Consider the following 20303-nt stretch of genomic DNA (forward strand, 5'->3'; position numbering starts at 1 on the left):
CACATGATTATGGGTCCTCCTCCCCCAACCCCGTCAGAGTCTCACAGCCTGCCTTAAGACAGTAGTCGTTCCATGGTCATTGTTCACTGCAGACAACGTTCAGAGTCTGGGGTTTATAAAGCTCCTCAAGTATTTCTAACTCAGCAGCAGGATTTAGAGTCACTGCCCTTGGGCTTGTAACTTGCTAGGAGAAGAGCAGAACTTAGTCTGGCAGATGGAACCAAACTTGACAGGCATCAAGGCGTGGTTGCCACCTTTGAATTGCACGCAGTGTCTGCTCCTTCCAAACCCCTTTGGTAATGGTAGTGGGGAGACTGTAGTTCAGGTCTTATCAAGGTCACCCTGGACACTTGTACCAAGCGGGGCAAAGAGAGTTGTGGCAATAGTGGTAGCTCTTTTCCCCTTTGCCTCATTCTGAGGATTCTCAGGGAAAAGCTGGGTTCCTCAGGGCATTCCTAACCACCAGGGTAAAAGTCTTCTTGAGAGACCCCGCTACTTGTTCAAGCCCTTTGCTAGTTGCTGGCTCTTCACTCCACTTCCTGGCTCACTCTACTTCCTAATCCCATGCTTTTAAAGATAAGCATCTCCAAAACAAACAAACAAAGACAAGCATCTCTCCCTCTGGCAAAGGGATTGTTTCTTAACTTGGCTGCATATGGAATCATCTTGGGCATTTTTTTTTTTTTTAATATATTTATTTTTGGCTGCGTTTGGTCTTTGCTGCTTCGAGTGGGCTTTCTCTAGCATGGGCTTTCTCTAGTTGCGGTGAGCGGGGGCTACTCTTCGTTGCGGTGCGCAGGCTTCTCATTGCGGAGGCTTCTCTTGTTGCGGAGCATGGGCTCTAGGCACACAGGCTTCAGTAGTCGTGGCATATGGGCTCAGTAGTTGTGGCGCACGGGCTTAGTTGCTCCACGGCATGTGGGATATTCCCAGACCAGAGCTCGAACCTGTGTCACCTGAATTGGCAGGCGGATTCTTAACCACTGTGCCACCAGGGAAGTCCCCATCCTGGGCATTTTAAAACTTACTGATGCCTGGGTCCTACCTCCAGAGATTCTGATTTAATTGGTCCGGGGTGGGGCATGTCTTTCAAGCTCCCCATTGTTTCTGCTGTGCAGCTGAGGTTGAGACCTACCACCCACCACAGGTATTCTCATGGGCATGGGTTCCTCCCTCTACCCGCTGCCCCCCAAGTCCTCACACGTTCCAGGGCAGTGTGGTCAATAGAAATGGCATGTGAGACACATACGCAATCTAAAATTCTCTAGTAGCCACATTAAAAAAGAAAAAGAAACAGGTGAAATTAATTTTAATAGTATTTTTTTACCTGATATATCCAAAATGGCATCATTTCAACATGTAGTCAAAATTGAGATATTTTACATCTTTTTTTTCATACTCTGATACTTTGAAATCTTGCGTATGTTTTACACTTACAGCACATAGCAATTCAGATGAGCCACATTTCAAGTGCTGAACATAGTGGCGACTGCATTGGACAGCAGAAATATAGGACATTTCTGTCACAGAAGAAATTTCTAGTGGACAGTGCTGTTTCAGGGAGTCCTTATTTTACAAATTCCAGTTAGATCCTCGCAGGAAGCACGATTTTATTGTACAAGATGCCAGTGACAGGCCATTTTGTATTCATACTCATCCACTCCTACGTTATTACTAGTTCTCATCTACCCACACAGCCGAACCAGCTAAGCTTGAAAATGGGCAGGGAGAGTAGGAAAGGAGAAAAACTCCCTTTTATAAATGTGGTCTGCATTCCTGTTTACATGGTGGTCCCATACAGCTGCCAGCAGCAGAGCAGCAGCATGGGGCAGTCTTTGCTTCACCAGCTTGAGGCCTCCGACCCCTCTTTATCTACCCTCTGGCCCTTGTTCTCCTGAGTCCTGCATTTAAGCATCTGTTAAGACCTGTCCGGGCTTAGTGACCTCTGTCATCTTGAGCCGGCTCTCAGACTGCTTTGTCCGCGCTGGTTCTGGTTGACCCCACCACGCACGGTCATGCTGAGGTTTAGCACATGTCTGCACCTCCTGCTTATCTCTGATAGAGCAGTCATGTGGCCAGAGCTCACCTGGGGCTCCAGGTGTTACTAGTCTCACTCTGGAGCCAGTGCAGCTCGCCTTCATGGCAGAGAACTAGATTAGGTCTCCTCTGCTGCAGTCTGTTTTACTGCTAAGGGAAAGCCAGCTCTCCCACCCACACATGTTTAGTTTGAGCAATATCTATTTCTGCAGGGTTCTTAGGAAGCTTGGGCAGGACTTCTTTGGATCACAGATACAATATGAGAGCTTTTTGCATTACGTGTGAGGAAAGTAACTTCCCTTCGATGACGCTGATGCAGATCTCTGGGGCACAGGGTTTCTGGCGGGGCGAGCTTCCACAGGAATCAGCCCACTCATTCTTTATCATGTTAGGTACGAATTATAAATCTTCAAATAGACCAGCCCTGAGGAGAGGAAAGCACAAGTACTCTTCCTTACCTTTGTCTCTCACCCACACAGGGATGGGCCTCTTAGACTCTTATTTTGCTAATAGCTTTTCTCCCTTGCCCCCAGCATTCAGAAAGCATTGTGAAAGCACTAACCAGTACTAACCAACCACATTCACCCTAGGAGTTAGAGCTGGCTTCTGAAGGAATACCTTGGTGTGAGGGTGAGTCAAATGGCCTTGCCTCGGGACAGGAGGATGGAGGTTGATTCTAGTCTTATCTACTGAGTCCCAGAGGCCGAATTACTTTTTACCACCTACCACCAAAGGTGTGACATAGTAGCTAGTTTAAGTAGTGAAATTCCTTATCCTCAAGCCATCTTTCTCCCAACACCGAGACTCAGTAATCAGACCCAATTCTCAATGTTGTTTTTTGTTTTTCTCTTTCAAGCCTAACTATGGGACAGCTTTACGAGAAGGAAAAAGATGAAGATGGATTCTTGTATGTGGCCTACAGTGGAGAAAACACTTTTGGCTTCTGAGGGCCAATGCTGGGCTGGGTGCACCATTCCTGCTTGTGTATCTTGTAAATAGCTGGCCATTTTCAGTTACTATACCAGAACCTCTTAACATAGACCTATCAGTGCATTTGTAACTGGATTTATTTCTTAATATATTGGAAGGTTTTGTTTCCTTAGACTAGTAAATTATCATACAGAGTTTTATTTTGAGTTTTTCTTTTTGTGCACTGTCCTCATGGCTATACTCTCTAGGGAACTTGTTCCTCTGGGAATCTTATTTAACGAAGATATTTCCATATTGAAGTGAGGTAGGTGGGAATTAAAATGAAAGGGAGGGAGATGATGCATTTATTCTCGATTATGTTTGAAGTGTTAGATGGCTAAGTATTAAAAGCATCCAAATTAAATCCTTAGCAATCAGAACACTTGCTTCACTAGATTTTGCCAACTGCCAATCATGTTGGACTGAGCTAATCTGTTCCTCTTTCTGAAACTATTAAGATAAATAATTAACAATAAAACTTCCTCTTATAAAGGCATTGCAGTGTGACCATGTCCTTTATTCACCTTCTTATAAGTGGGTCAGAGAAGTAGCTCCTACGTCTGCCAGGCTAGGAGGAGGATTTGTGGGGCCCATGGCAGCACAGCTGGGCACAGGAAGCAGTGGCCTGTGTCATGAGGAGGGAACTTTTTTTTTAAGTGGTTAATATAGTCACATGGTTCAGATGTCAAGTCTCTCTAAAAAGGTATACATCGAGGAGTCCTTCTCCCACCACTGTTTTCTGATTACCCTAACCCTCCACTTTTTGCGAAACTACTTGTACTGGCATCTTGTTTCTTTTCAGAGTTTGTTTTTGGAAGTTCAATTAAATATGAATATATGTCCAAAATGTTTTTTTCTTATACAGAAGAGAACACATTATATCTATACTTAAGTACACTGCTTTTTTTTAAACAGTATATCCTAGTGATTTTTCCATATCAGTTCATAGAAAGCCTTTTAATTTATTTTAGTATTACATTATGTGGATATATCATTATTACTGAAACTGAGCAGGACCCTGTGGGGCTCCTGGGCACAGAAGCCTTTCTGTGTCCCCCGTTTCTTGTAGGGAATAGACTCCAGCCTCCATGACCTTCCCTGAGTTCCAAAGGGCAGATTCAAACAGTTGCTAATCAATCAGGGAAGGGAGGGGATGCAGAGACTAGGTGGTAGGAGCAGCCAAGAAACAATAGTGTAGCCTTGGGGCAGGGTCCTGGTTCCAGGTCAAGCGGTATACATAACATCTTTGAGCTCTTTACGGAACTAAAACTCCCAACAAATGGAAGATGTTAGCATTCTTCATTCCAGAGAAGACCATCTGAGGCCAGATTAAAGGAACCAGAGAAGCTTATCAAGAGACCACCTGAGGCCTGGGACTGCCCTGGTGGTCCAGTGGCTAAGAGGGGACCTGGGTTCGATCCCTGGTCAGGGAACTAGATTCCCCCATGCCTCAACTAAAGATCCCGCGTGCTGCAACTAAGACCCAGAGCAGCCAAATAAATAAATATTTAAAAAAAAAAGAGAGAGACCACCTGAGGCCAGATTAAGGGAAACAGAGAAGCTCAGTAGGAGGAGAGCACCTTGAGGCCAGATTAAAGGGATGCAGGCCCTGCACACACCCTAATCTTATCGGCAACTCTGCCCATTGCTATAAAACTCCTCACCAAATCCCCCTGGGGTTGGGATACACAGTTTTCGAGGCACGAGCCCACTGTGTCCCCCTTTGCTTGGCAAAGCAATAAAGCTTTTCTGCGTCACCCAAAACTCTTGTCTCCGAGATTGAATGCAGCACTGGTGCACAGAGGCTGAGTTTTCAGCAACATTCCTAACTAGTGCCCTATTAACGGCATTTGGGTGGTTTGCAGTCTTTTACTATTACATACCGTGTTGGAATGATAACCATACACATATAGCCTGTATATGTACCTGCATTCATGGTGCTGCTTTTCAACCACTTTCTACAAATGAAGATTCAGATTTTTCCAGGCCATACATTTTATGATTTCTCACAAATTAGATGTGTAGACTTGCCACTACACAGATGCATCTAAAAGGAAATGCTTATTTACTTCCCTAAGTCTTCCCCAGACAGACTGTGGCTGGAGGCTACAGCCATTACACAGATCATCAGAATAAAGAAACCAGGTATCATCCAGGGATCTAAGAACATGTAGTTAAAATGACTATCCAATTTTCTACTGGGGAAGGAACAAAGAGATTTAACTTCATCTTTACCAAATTATGTAAGCAATCCCTCCAAGTACTCTACTAATGTTAGCTTTCCAGATGGGATCAGAAAGCCAACTGTTTTTCTTTTAAAAGTAGTTTATAGTTAGCATTTATTGAGCACTCACTAGATATACCACATAATTTACATACATTGTTGCAATTAATCTTCAAAAAGCCCTTACGAGATAGTGTCATTCTTGCAGCCAGCCACACTGCTATGGAGTGGCAGAACTGAGACTCCAAACTTGAGATTTAAGAGACAAGACATAGCTGGCAGTGTCATTTTGTGATTTTTTTTTTTTTCTTCTATTTACAGTGTGTCTCACACTGTGCTAGACACTGGGGCAAATATGAATAAAGCATTACCCCCTACTCCAGGAGCTTACAGTCTGGTGGTAACCAACACATAAACATTACAAAGCACTGTTGTAAGTGGTATGTAGAAAGTATTATTGGAACAGAGGAGAGAATAACTGTTACCTATAAAAACTATTAAAGCAGCCTTATTTGTAATATCAGTCAATAAAAATGGATTTGTTAATATTGCTTTTAAAATGCAACAGATGAGTGAAGGTTTAAAAAAAAAAAAAAAGGGAATTCCTTGGCAGTCCAGTGGTTAGGACTCCGCGCTTTCACTGCCGAGCGCCTGGGCTCAATCCGTGGTCGGGGAACTAAGATCCCACAAGCCACGCAGTGTGGCCAAAAAAAAAAAAAGTTGCATGTAGTCTCCCCCGACTCGAGTCTGTAACAGACACTAGTAAGATTTTACAGATGAATTTTATCAAACTATGTAAGGAAACTTAAATCCTTTCTTAAAATTTCAGAGATTAGGAAAAGGGAATAATCAAAAATTAATTTTGAGACAAAATCTCAATGGCCAAAACTTTATGAGAAAAATTATACATTGATCTCATCAACATAGAAAAATCCTAAATATTAGTAAGTAAAATTCAGTAGTATACCAAAACAATCATGACCAGGTAGCGCTTAGCCCAAGAATGGGTTATATGGTTCATCATTATGTCTATTAATAAAACACCAAATTTAACAAAGGAGAATGTTGGGCTGTACCCCGCAGGCCTTCAAGACCTGTACTTGCCCAGCCTCAGACTGAAGAAAGAGCCCAGAGTCAGTGACAGAGACATCAGTGGTTTAATGGATAGGGGATCTTACATGTCCGGAGCAAAAGGGTCCTGGAGTGACACTCCACTGTAGATGGCAGACAGCAGGCAGGACATGGCAGAAGTCCAGGGAGCTGGGGCGGTGGGGGGGAAGGTTACCTGTTACGGGGGAACTGATGTCAGGTTGGCTCATCCATTACCAGGGAAACCAGCAGAGGGGCATGTCCCTCACAGCCCCTTTGATAAAACTAGCAGGGTGGAGCCGTTCTGGTATAAAGATTAGAAGAATCACTAGCTGGGGGCAAGTACATAGGCATTTACTGATTAGGCTCTGTGATTAAGAGGGAAGGTCAGCCATGTGAGTAGGGTGTAGGTGAAGCACGGACTGGTCAAGCAGGGGATGTACAGAGAGCAAGAGAACAAGCCATCCTGGGTGGCCTGATCACATGGCAAAAACTATATGATCATGTCACAGATGAAGGAAGAGGACCTGAAACAACTCAAAACCTATTTATAGTTTTTTATTTTTAAACTTCTTAGCAAATTAAGATTTCTTTAATTTGATAAAGGGTATTCATAAAAACTCTATAGCAAATATGTACATTAGTATATAAAGCTATGGTAAGTAAGGCAGTGTGATACTGACAATGGGATAGACAAATACTTTAATGGAACAGAACCCAGAAATAGATCTGTGTATAAAACATGTCAGAGGTGGCATGACAAGTCATCAGGGAAATGATGAACCAGTTAACAAATGGGACTGCAGCAATTAGTTACTTATATGGTAAAATTTCAGAGGCATTCCTATTAAAAACAGGAACTAAAAAAGGAAATCCGAAGGGTGAACTTTATGGTATGTGAATTATATCTCAATGAAGCTGTTAAAGTCTGCTATCAGTGCTTTTACTCAACTTTGTCCTGGCATAAAACGAATGTAATGAGAGGAAATGTAAATGAGAGGCATAAGAATCAGAAAGGAAGACTAAACCATAATATACAGACAGTGATAATCTACATAGAAAAATCTAAGAGAATCTATACGAATTAGAATAAGAAAGTTCTCCATAGTTGCTGGATACAAGATCAGTTACAAATACTGATGATGTTTCTACACACCATTTGTAACCAGTTAGGGAATATTATAGGAAAAAATTTCATTTTCAATAGGAGCAAAATGTATAAGTGCATAGGAATAAACTTAATATAAGATACACTAATATACCATATTCCAGGATGAGAACATCCAATATGGTAAAGATGCATATTGCCTCCAGGTTAATCTGTGAGTTTAATGCAATTTCAATAAAAATCCCAATCAGGTATGTGTGTGTGTATGTGTGGAATCTGACAATTGATGGTAAAATCCATGTAGGAGAGCAAAAGCCAAGAATAACCAAGAAGTGTTAAGAAAAACAGGCCAGGGAGATCTGTGTTAGCAGTAATTAATTAAGACTGTGCCATATGGCAAAGAGACAGACACATAAACCAGGGAACACAACAGAAACCCAGAAACAGATCCATGTTTAAAACATAGCTGTATTTTGGGAATTCCCTGGCAGTCTAGTGGTTAGGACTCTGCACTTCCACTGCAGGGGGCACGGGTTCGATCCCTGGTCTGGGAAATAAGATCCCGCAAGCTGCGTGGCCAAAAAAAAAAAAGGCAGTACTTTAAAGTATCTGGCGTGAAAAATCAAAGGGGAAATGATGAACTAGTTAATCCATTATTTAAAATTGGTTATATATACATGAAAATAGATTCCTATATTATATAATAGGATTATAAAATAAATTCAAGGTGAATTAAACATCTAAAGCTGGAAAAGCAAAACTTTAAAAAGAACGAAATAATGCCATTTGCAGCAACATGGATGGACCTGGAGATTATTATACTAAGTGAAGTAAGCCAGACAAAGACAAATATCACATGATACCACTTACATGCTGAATCTAAAAAAAAAAAAAAAAAAAAAAAAAGATACAAATGAACTTATTTACAAAACAGAAACAGACTCACAGACCTGGAAGACAAACTTATGGTTGCCAAAGGGGAAAGGTAAGGGGGGAGGGATAAATTGGGAGTTTGGGACTGACATGTACATACTACTATATTTAAAATAGATAACCAACAAGGACCTACTGTATAGCACAGGGAACTCTGCTCAATATTCTGTAATAACCTAAATGGGAAAAGAATTTGAAAAAGAATAGATACATGTATATATATATAACTGAATCACTTTGCTGTACACCTGAAACTAACACAACATTGTTAATCAACTATACTCCAATATAAAATAAAAATTCAAAATAAAAAGAGTTGGAAGGGAGTTCTTAAGATAAGCTACAAAAATACAAAAAAAAAGGTTAAATTTAAGTACATTAAAATTTTAAAAATTATGGTTTTTATTTCCTCAATATTATTCCTCAGTAATATTTTTACTGAGGGCATGCTGAAAAGTTGTCTTGATATCACAAAAGATTTGTCTTATTAAATGGGAATATCAGCTTCACCTCTCTTTAATAAAAGGTGACCACATATATTATGGAATTTGAAAAAACTTTATAACTTTAAAGAATGAAACACTTTATTTAAACAAAATTAATAGAAGCTGCAGATTGGATGAAAATGTTTGTAACAGATATAAACCAAAAAAGAATTAATATCCAAAATAAATAAAGAACTCTTCCAATAAGACAAACAACCCAAGAGAACAATGGGCAAAGACAAAGAATCCTTAACTTCATTCCAGTCCACTGTATATGCTGTACATGCACTGACTCTATCGAGTGCCTTTCACAAAGACTACAATATGAACGGTGCCCCCTAGAGTTGTGCAGTGTACAACCTCTACACTAAAAGATGCAGACTTGCACTACACAGTTGGTGGCCTTACGAAATGCAGAGGAAAGTAAACTCTGGTTTATCTTTTCAGACTCATCAAATTGGCTAAAGTTTCAACAAATAAAATGTTAGGGAGGATATGAAACATCTGGAATCCTCATAAACTGCTGTTGTGGGTGTAAATTGGTGCCATCACACTGGAAGGCAATCTAACAATATTCAGTAAAGTTGAAGATGCAGATAACCCATGACCTAGCAAATTCCACATCTAGGTATATATCCTAGAAATATCCCCACCCATGTACAAGAGACATGTACAAGAATGATCATTGCAGCCTTGTCTATATGAGCCAAGAATTGGAAACCGACTAAATGTCCGGCAACAGGAGAACGGAAGGATAATATGTGGTATAGTCATACAAAGGAATACTATATAGCAGTTAAAATGAATGCACTAGAACTACATATGTTAACATAAATAAATCTCCAAAATGGTGCTGATGAATGAAAAAAGCAAGATGCAGAAGTATATTCAGCATATCATTTCTATAAAGTTTAAAAACATGGAAAACAATTCTAAGTACTGCTCACAGATACAAAGTTATGTAATAAAAGTATAACCATGCAATTCAGGATGGTGGTTACCTAATGGAAGGAGGGGAACAGTATCAGGGAGGGGTCAATGTGGGGTTTCAAATACAGCTAGTCATGGTTTATTTCTCCAGAAAATAAAAACCTGAAGCAAATATAGCAAAATATTTACTGCTGTTATTTCTTTTTATTGTTATGTTTGAACTATTAAATAACTTTTTAAGTTACATCAGTGAGAACAGGGATTGGGTCCTTCTCAAAGAACAGCACACGGGTGCCTCCATTTCTCACTCCCCTTCACTCCCAGCCCAGGAGAGGCCAGCTTCTTCTACTTCCCTGACCCTGCGTTTGCTGAGGTTACCAAAAATAACCTTGTCCCCCGAGTTGAGGGGCTGGAGGGGAAACACGAGGTTCTTAGTTCTTACCTTCCTTGTCTCTCTTTCTTTTAATATATTCTACACTCCAGATTACTCCCTCTTTGAAGCTCCTAATTGCCTTTCTCCTGATTTTCCTCTGGCCTCTTGGTCACACTCCTTCCTGTGCTTCTCCACCTACTCCTGAACTCTCCATGTTCCCCAGGGTTCAGTCCAGGGTCCCCTTTTCTTCTCATTCTCTACACATTCTCCTTGGATGGTTTTATCCTAACCCGTGTCTTTAAAGACCTCCTGTAAATGATGACCCCAAAATCTTGATCCTCAGTCCGTCTCTCTCCTGAGCCCCAAGCCAGTCCTTCCAAATGCCCCCTCTAGGTCCTTGGCCCGTGGTATCACAGAAATCCCAACTGTCTGAGCTCATCGTCCCCTGCAACTCCTCGCCTGCAACTCCTGACACTGACCCCCTCCCCACCCCAGAGCAGCTCTTCCTGGATCCCCTTTCCTCATATACAGCACCCCCTTCCCTCCTCTCACCCCCACAGGAACCTGAGAGCCATCCTCAATGCTCCCTCATCCTCATCCCCTACCGCAATCAGCCAGTCAGCCTCACCAGCCTCTGCATATTTCTCAAGTCAGTCCCCTCCCAATGGCTCCTAAAACTTATTGTCTGGGCCTCATCATTTCTCTTCTTACTATTACAGTAATCCCCCAGCTGTGGTCTCCCTGCCACCATCTCTGTCCCTGACTAATCCATCCTCCTTGTTACAGAGGAGAGTGATATCGCTAAAATGCAACTTCCATCCCAATACCCTTTCCTCAAAAATCCTTGAAGTGCCAAGGCATCGGGATAAAACCATTCTCCTTTGCAGGACTTAAAAGTCCTCACTGACTTGCCCCCCGAGTGCCTCTCCAACCCCTCCCACACTCCGCCAGCCCAGCCACGGCAGTGCTGTCATCTCTGGCCTTTGCATATGTTGATTCTCTACCTCAAATACCCTTCTCTCAAAGCTGTCCCTATATGCGCCACCAGTTTCTCTTTGTTTGCTTCCCCTTCACCTCTGAGCAAGTATACCTGGGCCTATGAGATCTTCCTGTGCCCCTTCCTCTCTCAAGTTGGGAATTAGACCTCTATCATGGTCATCCTTGTGTTCCCTGCAAAGTCACTTGCCCACCTTCCCTATCAGTCAAGGAGTAACAAGAGGACTAACCCCCCTCCTTGTATTTCAGGTGCACAGCACAAAGCCTAATATACTGATGGTTTCAGAAGATATATGACAGGTCCACCTGGAACTGAGAGCCTACCTAACAAGTGCTAATGCATCTTAATGTTGCAGCAGTGGCTGAAATACGTGAAATATGTACTTAGCCACACAGAGGGCATGGGGCAGGTATGTGCACCAGGGCACCAATTCCAAAGGGGGCCCAAGCATCTCCTTCAAGGAGAATTTAGAAGGAGGCAATGTAAATGTTCTTATTCTCAAAAGCCTCACTCTTCATTAGGCTGAATGGTAGAACGCTTTAAAAAGCACAATTGGGGATTTTATTTTTTTATTTTTAAAATTTTTTTCTAGCTAGAACCTTTATTATTTCAGAAATAGGCATCCTATGTAACTTGAGGTGGGTAGAATAGTTATTTATGGATTACTGTAGTAAATATTTGTCAAAACACCAACTATCTCAATAATCATACACTTATTTCATTCATAAGAACTTCCAAAAATAACTCTTCTGTATCAAAAAACTTATAAATGGCACAAGAGAGTTAAATAATGGTCTATGGAGGAGAGAAGGAAAATTCTGCTACGGGAAACTCTAGTGAAGCATCTTCTCCATTACATTTTTGATTGATACAGTTCATGAAAGAAGCCTCGCTTTGCCTTCCTTTTTTAAGTGATTCCTCTGAGAGGGAATGCAGGAAACTAAATCTGAGGGGGAAAACTGCTGTCATAATCTCAAGTGTAAACCACGAATAGGCTTTTCTGATAAAAGCTTTAAAGCCTGAAGAGATAAGAAAGGCAAGCATGTATTCCTTTAAACATTTCAATAAATTTGCAAAAATATTCAGCAACTATGCACATATTGTTTGCATACTTAAAAATGCAACAATTTTCATGCTTCGAATATTTTTTCCTGAGTGTTTTAAGGATGTATTGTTCTAGACGATTCAAAAGTAAGACTTACACACACACATAATATATATAACAGGAATTCTCCATATGATTAGCACTGTGGACTCTCCTAACAGTGTCAAACAATGAGAAGCCAAACCTGATCACATCCATATTGTAAGGAGAGCCTGGAGAATCACCTATGGCTTTGTTTTCTGCTCAGTGCTTCTGATAAGTTCAGCAGATGTACAGCCATGACTTGTTTCCAAACATCCAGACCCCCTCACTGGCTCACCACAATTACACGAGTGCTAAGTTCTAAGTATTCAAAGAAAGACTGCAGGTGTCACTTTACTTCTCTCTGGTCCCTTTACCAAACCCCTACATCACTTACGACGTTACTTGTTAATATTCTGCAATCCAAAATGAAAAATGCAGGTACACAAGTTTGCTAAATTTCACTTAACCAAATAAATTTTAAAATAGATAAAATACGTAAATTCCTGCAACACAAAACTTGGTTTTCATATTCATTTGAACATTTTAGAATTAAACATGAGAATTGAAAATGTGTGTGCTATTTGGAAGAGAACTACTGAATTTATTCTCCAGAAGAAAAAGCAGACCCGAAGCATCACATTACTGGAACACCTGAAACACGTTGACAAGTTCTTATCTTCTAAACTTCAACGAAAGCTGCTTGCACGAACTATTTAAAGAATATCTGCCCCTATTAAACAAGCCAGATATCTGATGTATTAAGGAAGTCAGAAGCTGAGTCACTTCATTTCTTTCTGTTGCCTCCAGTTGCTAGAATACTGGCAACTCGCATAAATATGTTTAATATATCCATGTAGATTCCCAGCATCAAATTGATGGGATCATATTTTTGAACTCCATACACTGGTACTACTTCTGCACGCTTGATTACCTTCTGTGTATCATACAGAAGAAACATGCTGAAAAGAACTAATCCACCATAAATTGCCACTGAGTACAGAGTGGCACCAGCCACAGTGGTAGGTGGAAGAAACACAGATCCTAGTGAGGACACAAAGATGACACCCAGGCCCATGCCCAGGGGTGCTCCGATGTTCAAAAACTTCTCACTGGGTGCACATATGGCCACAGTGGAGAGGCCTCCCACAATACCAGCTGTCTACCATGCAGCTGTGATGAGAAGAGGCCCCCCTAATATCGTCAGAGGAGCCACCACTGCACCCATCACACCAGAATGTAGTAACCAAGCAAGATGCTTTGGGCCTGGGCTCTGGTCACATGATATCGACTGTACCAGCATCCCAGCTCCAATCGTGGCTGCAAAGGTTGCACCAATTGTCACCCAAGAGCCTCTCATCATGAATTCACGAGGGCAGGAGTTCTGCTCACTGCCAGGGCAGACAAAGCTCCTGCTAAGTACATATAGGTGGTATGAATTCTATCCTTCACATATTGAGGCCAAATTACAGCTTTTTCAATAGCTCCAATCTCATTAGACATTCCCAAGCCATAGTAGCACAAAGCTCTAAGACCAACAGCAGCCCCTCCAGCAATAAACCATCTTCCCATGTGATCAATTTTAAATATTTTTTCCAATGATGGTTACGAAGCTGCCTCCTTGAGTTCTTGGCTAGTTTTCCCACGCCAAATTCCAATTCTTGTCCTGGTGGCATATTCCCTGCTGGGTGTTAAGAGCCACTGATTTTTCGTGATGGAATTCTTCACAACAGGGGAGGCCTTGGTGAAAGCTGGGTGGAAAACCCTGGAAGGTAGTGTCCAGAGACACAAAAGTCTTGCGGCCAGCATGGTGGTGCACCAGGTTTACCAAGCAGATCTGAGACGCTCAGTCCCTGGTCAACTCAAGGGCACAGTTCCCCTTCCGGCTGCGAAACGCGATGACTACCACCTCCCGTGCCCTCCGCCCACCTCTTACTCAATTGCGGATTTTAAATTCCCCTTTTCATCTTTATTTCCTCAGGGAGAAAAAAACAATCCTGGTGGTTGACATCAGGAAGGCGAAGCCACGGAGTTAGGTAGGAGGATCTACATATTTCTCTGTGATCAACAGCTCTGCTTCCTCACCTCCTTAGCTGCTGGAGACAGGCTGCTGCTTCCAGATGTGGGATGGGGTGGTGCACGCAAGCAAACGCCTGGTGCGCAGCAAGGGGCTCCACAAACATCTGCCCAACACGCTTCTCCTAAGGACGATCTCTTAACGTTTGTTAGCAAAAGTTCTGGAAATCAGGATCAGTAAACTTCAGAGTACCTTATGAGCGGCAGTGACAGACCAAGGCAGGCACCGCACACGCGGTAGGCAGCCCTCCTCACGCCTGTGCTGAACAGCATCTCATCTCATCGCCACAACCCCACTGCCAGGGTGGTGTTGCCCTCATGTCAAAGGTGAGGATACTGACGCTCTGAAAATGCACTTACCCACCCAAGACCACACACTCAGTCCATCCTGGAGTCACAATTCAAACTCAAGTCTATGGCCAAAGCCCATCCTTGTTCTGCTAGACCAGAGGTTGCAAGCTGAAGGCCTGTGTCTGTACGTGGACCCTAGACATGTACGTAAAAACACAACTTTCTTGCTTCTCCTCAAAAAATTCTGAAGATCTGGCTACAATCAGCCAGAACAAGATAATGGCTCCTCTTTGGACAAGGAACTTGCCAGTTCACTCCACCTACTTTATTAAAAAAAATATTTATTTATTTATTCATTTATTTAGGCTGCACTGGGTCTTAGTTGAGGCATGTGGGCTTCTTAGTTGCGGCATGCATGCCGGATCTAGTTCCCCACCAGCAATCGAACCCGGGCCCCCTGCATTGGGAGCGTGGAGTCTTACCCACTGGGCCACCAGGGAAGTCCCTCTCGCCACCTACTTTTTTTTTTTTTTTTTTTAATATCTTTTTTTTTTTTTTTTAAAGCTTGATAGTATTCACATTGCTTAATTTGTGTCATGCTTTATTTATTTATTTATTTATTTAATTTATTTACGGCTGTGTTGGGTCTTCGTTTCTGTGCGAGGGCTTTCTCTAGTTGTGGCAAGCGGGGGCCACTCTTCATCGCGGTGCGCGGGCCTCTCACTATCGCGGCCTCTCTTGTTGCGGAGCACAGGCTCCAGACGCGCAGGCTCAGTAATTGTGGCTCACGGGCCCAGCTGCTCCGCGGCATGTGGGATCTTCCCAGACCAGGGCTCGAACCCGTGTCCCCTGCATTGGCAGGCAGATTCTCAACCACTGCGCCACCAGGGAAGCCCGCCACCTACTCTTTAATGGTTTCCTATTCCTGGATATATTTGGGCTTACAACCTTTGCACCATAGTTTACGTGCCATCCTTTATTTTAGAACAGAATTCTTCCAAAGTGTATGTAAGCAAAATACTAACCCACATTGGTCCTCATCTTTCACGGGAGAGGCAAAGAGCTGGGCTGCATGATCTGCCTGCGTCGGCACAGGTGAGCGAACCCTGTCGTCCGGACCTGTTGAGACTGTACTCTTGCTCCCTCACCCCGAAGCCTGGTTTCTCCCGCTGCCAGCTGTTTTCTCAGCCCAGCAGTTACTGATGTGCTGGGATAGGAGAGCGTTCACATACCACTGGGGAAATGAGGAAAAGTACGGCATGAAAATACCAACTGAAAAGGTACTCACTAGAGGTCAAAATAGTCCACTAGTAGTAGCAATAAAAAAGGAAGTTGATGAAATCTTTGGGGGGAGGGACAGGGAACATACATTGCGAAGAGCCCTTTGCTTTCTCTCAATTAATGGAAGCTAATTCAATTAAAACTGGGGCAAACTAGATTGAGAGTGCCTCTATTGCTGGGCAAAGCTTGGGTTGCCCACAGTTTAATTTCATTTCTTTTTTTTAAAAATTAATTTAATTTATTTATTTACTTTTGGCTGCATTGGTTCTTTGTTGCTGCGCGCGGGCTTTCCCTAGTTGTGGCGAGCGGGGGCTACTCTTCGTTGTGGTGCGAGGGCTTCTCATTGCAGTGGCTTATTTTGTTGTGGAGCACGGGCTCTAGGCGCGGGGGCTTCAGTAGTTGTGGCACGGCCCACAGTTTAATTTCTCAGAGATTTCCTGAGAGGTTGCACATACATAAAGGTCTGTTGTTGAACTGAAGAAAAATGCTGGGAATAGGCTCTCTGATCCTGCTCTGTTGTCAGGTTGGTTTCACCACCCAGGGGCCCACCGTGCCTCTCCCCATGGAGACACTGCTGGGTTTCAATGTGCTTTTCATTCTCTTGGCTGCCTGAGCAAACAGCCATGACTGTTTCCATTGTGAGCTCTTCTCCGTCTGGAGCCAAGCCCAAGTTCAGGGAACATGTCCTTGCGACCAACATTTGGCAGCCTGGGTCCCCATTTGGAGCAACTTTCTGCCTTTGCCTTTTTCCCATCAAGACAGTTCCTGAATCTGGAGACTGACGAGCAGTGCTCAACATGCTTAGTTCTAAAAGCTGGTTCCTCATCCTGCTAGCTCACTGGGATGAGGGACAAAAAATTCACACCAAAATCCAGAGCCCAGGTTACTAAAACAAAAATTATTTCCATCCCTCCCTTGTTACCAACGTGACTGAGGGCATACATAGCTCACAGCATCAATGGGCTTAGTTTCCTGGAGAAAATTTCTCTTTGTATTATCTACCCAGTTAAGAATTTTTATGAGAAATCCTAATACAAAGTTGAAAAAAACTGAGCATCCTAATCCTGAGGCCTCATTTTCTAGGTTAGGTGACAGAATGAAGAGATTAAATGCTTTCACCACATCCACATAGGAAGTAGTAGCAGAGTTGGTACTAGAACATAATTACCTGAATATCCAGACCAAAGTTTATTCTACTATGCCAAGTCACTAATAAGGACTGGTTTTTTTTTTTTTTTTAACATTTTTATACTGAGATATAATTCCATACAATAAAATGCACAGATCTTAAGTGTAGAGCTTAATAAATTTCGACAAATGTTTACACCCACGTGATCAAAACTCCAGTCGAAACATGGAATGTTTCCATCATCCTAGGAAGTTCCCTTGGGCCTTTTTCCACTCAACTCCCTTTTCCCATCTTCCTGCACCCAGCAACAACCCCTGCTCTGATTTCCATCCCTTTTGATTAAGTTTCGGGGCCCCAGTTTTAAGAAATAAAAATTGAATGCATGTGAATTTGCCTGAAGCCCTTAAATGTCTCTTTGCAGAATTTTCCTCTCCCTTCTGGACCGCAAGTACTACTTAAGATTTGTTTTGGATCCATCTGGACATTCTTCCAGAAAGTCAGCCTTAGCCCCAGCACAGACATATTTAGGGTTAAAGGCATCCACGTTTATAAGAAGTAAAGGCCAACTATGATTCCTCAATATGTGGTATAAAAAGAACTCTGCCTTCTGGAAAATAAAGGTGCTATCTCCAAAATATCTGCCTTCTTGGCTCTTTTTGTATCCCACCACTCCTTCAGAGTAGCTGCCTCTGTTCCTATGGAAAGAATTGCCTGAGCCCTTGAAAGTGAGCACATATGCATTATCTTTCTACTTGGAAGCTGTTTCCTAGTTTCGATAACCTGCTGCTGCAATGGAATTCCTCTTCGCAGCTCCTCTGACTTCCCCAGACATCATTACAGGAGGGCAGAGGCAGTTAAAAACCTAACATTGTCCTAAGCTATTTAGTCAGCAACGGATCTGGGTTTTAGAAACTGGAAAACTTTGGCTAAGGCTTGCTCAGAACACTGTCTTAAGGCCAAAAAGTGTTGGCAAGGTCCAGGTGAAGGCAGCTTTCCACCAGCCACAGACACGACCAAATCAGACGGGGCCTGCTTCTCTTTTAAGCGGAGCACTGACGGCCAGCCTGGATCATTTTCTCCACATCAGCTTGTCTCCCCAGACAGTGAGCTAATGCTTGGCACCAAAAAACACCATAAAAAAAGGCATTTAACCCCATGTTTTGAGGCAGAAATGACTAAATGGAATATATACACAAAATTATTTCAATCAAGACAACTTTTAAAAATTCTAATAAAAATTATGCACACATAGTCATAACATTGGAACGCATTTGTGAACACAGAATAAAGAGGAAGCAATGCTGAAAATGTAAACTTCTCTGAAAGAGTCAAATTTCAGAAGACATTTTGTTAGTAAAGAGAGAATTCTGCAGAATTAGCTGCCTAAAGCATGTTGAATCCCTCTTCCCTATGCAATGTCACTTCTGAGTATGTTGTGGTGTTTCTACAGTTTAAAACTATTGATATTTTAAACTTTTTCTATTTTTTTTCATTTTCTAAAATTTACTTTAAAAAATAGGCACTATATTAACATGGTTCAAAATTTTAAAAATAAGAAAGTCTCCCTCCCACTCCCAGGCCCCAGCCATTCCCTTTCCTACCCCATAGGCCCTGTGTTAGTGGTTTCCTGTGTATCTATTCAGAGCTAGCTTAGCAAAACATAGATATATACCTTTCATCCTTCTTTTTTGTAGAAATAGAATGTTATAATGCTGTCCTACATTTTGCTATTTTTTTTTTGCACTTCATTGTATTTAGAAACAGAATTTTGAAGACATATTTCAATAAAGAAAAATTATATGTTCATTTACCCTTTGACACAGTGAATCCCACCTCTAAGAATCTAACCAAAATATACATTGGCAAAAATACAAAATATTCTATGTAGGCTATTCACAGAGTATTTCAAAAAGAAAGAATATGCAATGTCCACCAACAACTAATAAAAATGGTTACTGCTGGGGGCAGGAAGAAACAGAGGTGAGGGGACAAGGATTAAGACCTCTCTGAATGTACCTTAAAAACAAAAACTTGTTTTAAATATTTTACATAATTTTTTTAAAAGTCTCCCTAAAAATTGAAAGTGAAAGGAGACAAAATTAACTGTATGGAGTTGAAGCACTAACTACAGAGGAACTATTTCAAGTGACTTTAAAATATTCACAATCTGGGAGTTCCCTGGTGGTCTAGTGGTTAGGATTCGGGGCTTTCACTGCTGTGGCCCAGGTTCAATCCCCGGCTGGGGAACTGAGATCCTGCCAGCCGCGAGGTGCGGCCAAAAAAAAAAAAAAAAAAAAAAACACCTCACAATCCCTAGATCTGGTTTTTCAATCTCAGCACTACTGACATTTTGGGCTGGATAATTCTTTGTTGCGGGGGGTTGTCCTGTGCATCATAGGGTGTCAGCACCCAAGGCTCAGGTGAGCTTCCCTGATTGGCAACATTTTGCACATACAGTCACACATCGTTGCCCCGAGAATTAAGTGCTGTGTTCGTCACACGTGCACCCAAAAAACTAAATATTGACTGCCCTGGGAGAATGTTCTAAAATATAGGAGGAGGGGGCATGACACAGCAGGAGGAGCCACATGTGGAAGCACCAGGGTGGGTCAGGAGGCACAGGGAGGAAGGAGGAAATGTGGGCAAGAGCCATTATTGTGAAGGGAAAGGGACGGGACGGGCAGGGTAAACAGGCTTGGGATTGGCTGGTTTGACTAATTTCAGTAGACTCTGAGGCACAGTGACTGCCCCTGGTTTTCTGGTACCTGGCCCTGGGGTGATTAGGGCAGGTGGATAGTGGCCCGAATGTGAGAGCCCCAGAAAGGAGGTGGTTGGGCTCTGGGCTCTGGATTGGTTGGTTTGCATAAAAAAGGTGTACTCACAGATGAGTCTTTAACTATCCCTAGAAACTGGCTATCCCTGGGAGGGGCAGTCTCTCCAGGGTCAGCAAGGCAGCGATGTCAAAGCATCAGAGACACAAGGTTAGCAGAGAGAGGACAATTAGAAGCTTGTGCAGACTGTCTCCTGGACTTCGCCCATGTGCCTTTCCCTTTGCTGACTTTCACAGTAATAAATGGTAACTATGAGTATAACAGTTTTTCTGAGCTCTGTGAGTCTGTCTAGTGAATCAACCTAAGGGTGGTCTTGGGGACCTCGTGACACAGTTGCTAAAACCATTCTGTAAAAGGGTGATGGGATAGATCAGGCTGATACCACTAAACCCACTGATTAATCACTGAAAGCGGGACAACCCTA

The 20303-nt window shown here is 42.4% G+C and overlaps 2 protein-coding genes and 1 pseudogene across 10 annotated transcripts in view; 1 reads left to right on the top strand and 2 right to left on the bottom strand.

Annotated features, from left to right (window-relative positions):
• The window catches only part of GABARAPL2 (GABA type A receptor associated protein like 2), a 34280-nt gene that overhangs the window by 8012 nt on the left and 5965 nt on the right, over positions 1-20303 (top strand). For 3 of the 4 annotated variants that reach the window (XM_059905242.1, XM_059905243.1, XM_059905241.1), the window contains exon 4: positions 14253-14307. In XM_059905242.1, the coding sequence (XP_059761225.1) occupies positions 14253-14307 (55 nt within the window). Of the gene's footprint in view, positions 1-2893; positions 3503-14252; positions 14308-20303 lie in introns of those variants that run through there. The other variant, XM_059905244.1, reaches the window with a different exon arrangement.
• ADAT1 (adenosine deaminase tRNA specific 1) overlaps positions 1-20303 on the bottom strand; it is a 51422-nt gene that overhangs the window by 5098 nt on the left and 26021 nt on the right. For 3 of the 6 annotated variants that reach the window (XR_009499100.1, XR_009499102.1, XR_009499099.1), the window contains one exon: positions 6236-6515. The exons of 1 other annotated variant lie outside the window; for it this stretch is intronic. Coding sequence is in view for 1 of the 5 variants with exons in the window: in XM_059905239.1 (XP_059761222.1) it covers positions 6512-6515 (4 nt within the window). In the remaining 4 variants the exon portion in view is untranslated. Of the gene's footprint in view, positions 1-1147; positions 2462-6235; positions 6516-20303 lie in introns of those variants that run through there. 2 more of the 6 variants (XR_009499101.1, XM_059905239.1) reach the window with 2 other exon arrangements.
• On the bottom strand, positions 12907-14128 carry LOC132353355 (growth hormone-inducible transmembrane protein-like; annotated as a pseudogene).

This window comes from Balaenoptera ricei, chromosome 19, assembly GCF_028023285.1.
Source record: "Balaenoptera ricei isolate mBalRic1 chromosome 19, mBalRic1.hap2, whole genome shotgun sequence".
NCBI lineage: Eukaryota > Metazoa > Chordata > Mammalia > Artiodactyla > Balaenopteridae > Balaenoptera > Balaenoptera ricei.